Here is a 2,420-nt window from a genome sequence, read left to right as displayed (position 1 = left end):
TTTAAAAATAAAATTTTATATCTTAATTGATGCGTTGCCTGGCTCGAGGGACAATGGTTTACACGTGCGTGTAATTTTGATTCCTGGAAATTATGCGTATGTGTATCCCCTTGTATACACATAATATATAAAAATGTGCGCGTGTGTGTTTGGGTGTGTATGCGTGTATGGGTGTTTGTGTGTGTATTTGTGTATGTGTGTGTGTGTGTGTGTGTGTGTGTGTGTGTGTGTGTTTGTGTGTGTATGTGTTTGTGTGTGTATAAGTGTGCGTGTGTGTTTTCTTTTAGTGGCTTCACATGAAACGTAACAATATATCTAACTGTTTCTTCCCAGCCCAGCGACATGAAGCTGCTGTGTTTTGAACGTGACAACATTACCCAGCAGTGTTCGCCCACCCAGAAGGGACATGTGTACAGCGCCAGCTTCGAGTTCTACCCCTTCCACGAGGGGGCCACCTATGCCATCTACAAGGGCGTCCTCAGCGGTGAAGGCCCCAGAGATGGTCAGTTTTGCGTGGTCAGAACGATGCTGGATAGACAGGCGGCTGAAGACGACTGGACGCCCCTGCTGAGGAGGGCCGATGAAGCCCGGAGGTTGGCCGCGGAGTTCAACAAACATCTAGGCTACAACGCCGTCGTGTTCGAAGAACCAGTTCTTACCCAGATCGAGGCTGTCTCAGATTTCACTAGACTCTTTCGAGTCTTCAAACCTCACGACAAACGTCTCAAGCTCAAAGAGTTCGTGGCGTTAGAACGATATCTAGAGGGAGAGTTCCGGAAACCCAACATTCTCTCTCAACAGGCTGCAGCCTGCACTGGAAGCCATTATAACAGTAACAGCAATGAAGATGATGTGTATTCTGGCATGGCTGCTGGAGATCACCCGGAAATGACGCGAACAGAGGAGCGGGACATCATTCAGGCGTTCAGTCACTTCAGCTGGTTGGAAACCAAACAGAGCCTAGTGGTGTGCGGCCTGCAAGGAGTCTTCGACGAGGAGTTTCGCACGTTTCGATTCTGCAACCCCGTCATACACTCCAAGGACAAACGATTCGGCGAAAGCGACGGGGCTACGGCGGGAATTCAAGAGTTCCTCGCCAAACATCGATGCAACAACCACTGCAACGCCTTCAAGTCGAGAAGGGAGCTGAGACGAGATCACAACATTTTCTCTCCCGAGACGAACGACAAATTGATGCCTTCCATATCACGCTTTTTGGAACTTGCGAATAATACCTGACCACAGATTTGGCTGTTAAATCTATAGTAGATTGGGGAGGGTTTTTTTGTGTCTTCGCGAGTGCCTAATATTCGTGGATTTCTTATATTGCACAGCAGCCTAATACGGGGTGCCTATTACTGATGGGGTCGGCGGGTCGGGCCGATCACCGGACTCGGTCGTCTCAAATACAAACGTGTTTATTTTCAGTTTCGGGCGACTGAGTCGGGCGATCGGCCCGACCCAGCCGTAATGGGCACCCCGTATAAGATTAAATGACGCGATAACGATGCTCGTTGGAACTTTTATACCTATGGTGTTTGCTGTACACATTTTTAACATAGTAAATCTGTTTAGCATGTTGAAGGTCAGGTCAATTTTAAATTAATTTTTCGATAAAACGAGTGAGCCAAACGAGAGAAGAGCCACGGAACATCTTGATGAAGCTTAATTTTCAAGGATGCCTGTTTTGAAATTTAGTCAACTGGGATCACCCGCTCCGCAGTCCAGAATGATATCAACTGAGCTTACAGCGCACATCAGGCTTACAACTGGGAAAGAAAGAGGAAGAAAGTTAGTTCGTCACGATGCCCTTTCTAACATATGGGATCATTTTTGTGTTTGGGAAAATGAGATGCTCGAGTAAGAAAATATAGACTGTTATATAATTTATAATAATATAATATATAGGTCGGGTTTTATTGTTTGTTTGTTTTTCAGTTGTCAAAAAAGGTCCTCATTCACTATTTGACGTCATGGCGCAACGTGCATTTATTACTTGTGTTCAGACCCACGACAAAAGACAAAAGGTCTCTTAACTAACCAACGCTACTTAATTTCCTGATTACAGTTGGTAATAGGTCTACACCTCACCTAACTTCTATCTCGGATTTTTACGATTACCTTTCTAAGATTCACTGTTTAATGTGCAATCAAAGTATACTTATTACTGGTTTTACATGGCTGTATTGCTACAACACATAATCGCAGTTCTCATTGTTTTGATAATATGATCATTACCGTTTGCAGAACGTTTTTCCTCTGCCTCGAAACTTGACTCAGGTGTCAATTTATGGGACCATAATCTTACTCTATAATTAATGAGAACTCATAGATAACAATGTCTGTCTGTCTGTCTGTCTGTCTGTCTGTCTGTCTGTCTGTCTGTCTGTCTGTCTGTCTGTCTGTCTGTCTGTCTGTCT

At 44.6% G+C, this 2,420-nt stretch overlaps 1 protein-coding gene across 4 annotated transcripts in view; it reads left to right on the top strand.

Annotated features, from left to right (window-relative positions):
• LOC101853925 overlaps positions 1–1,869 on the top strand; it is a 10,194-nt gene extending 8,325 nt beyond the window's left edge. For all 4 annotated transcript variants that reach the window (XM_005096280.3, XM_035969203.1, XM_035969202.1 and 1 more), the window contains exon 2: positions 334–1,869. In XM_005096280.3, the coding sequence (XP_005096337.1) occupies positions 343–1,239 (897 nt within the window). In that variant the 5' untranslated portion in view covers positions 334–342 and the 3' untranslated portion in view covers positions 1,240–1,869. The remainder of the gene's footprint in view (positions 1–333) is intronic.
• Positions 1,870–2,420: the final 551 nt, after the last annotated feature.

The sequence above is a fragment of the Aplysia californica genome, unplaced genomic scaffold (genome assembly GCF_000002075.1).
Source record: "Aplysia californica isolate F4 #8 unplaced genomic scaffold, AplCal3.0 scaffold00125, whole genome shotgun sequence".
NCBI lineage: Eukaryota > Metazoa > Mollusca > Gastropoda > Aplysiida > Aplysiidae > Aplysia > Aplysia californica.
This window is presented reverse-complemented; position numbering and strand designations above follow the sequence as displayed.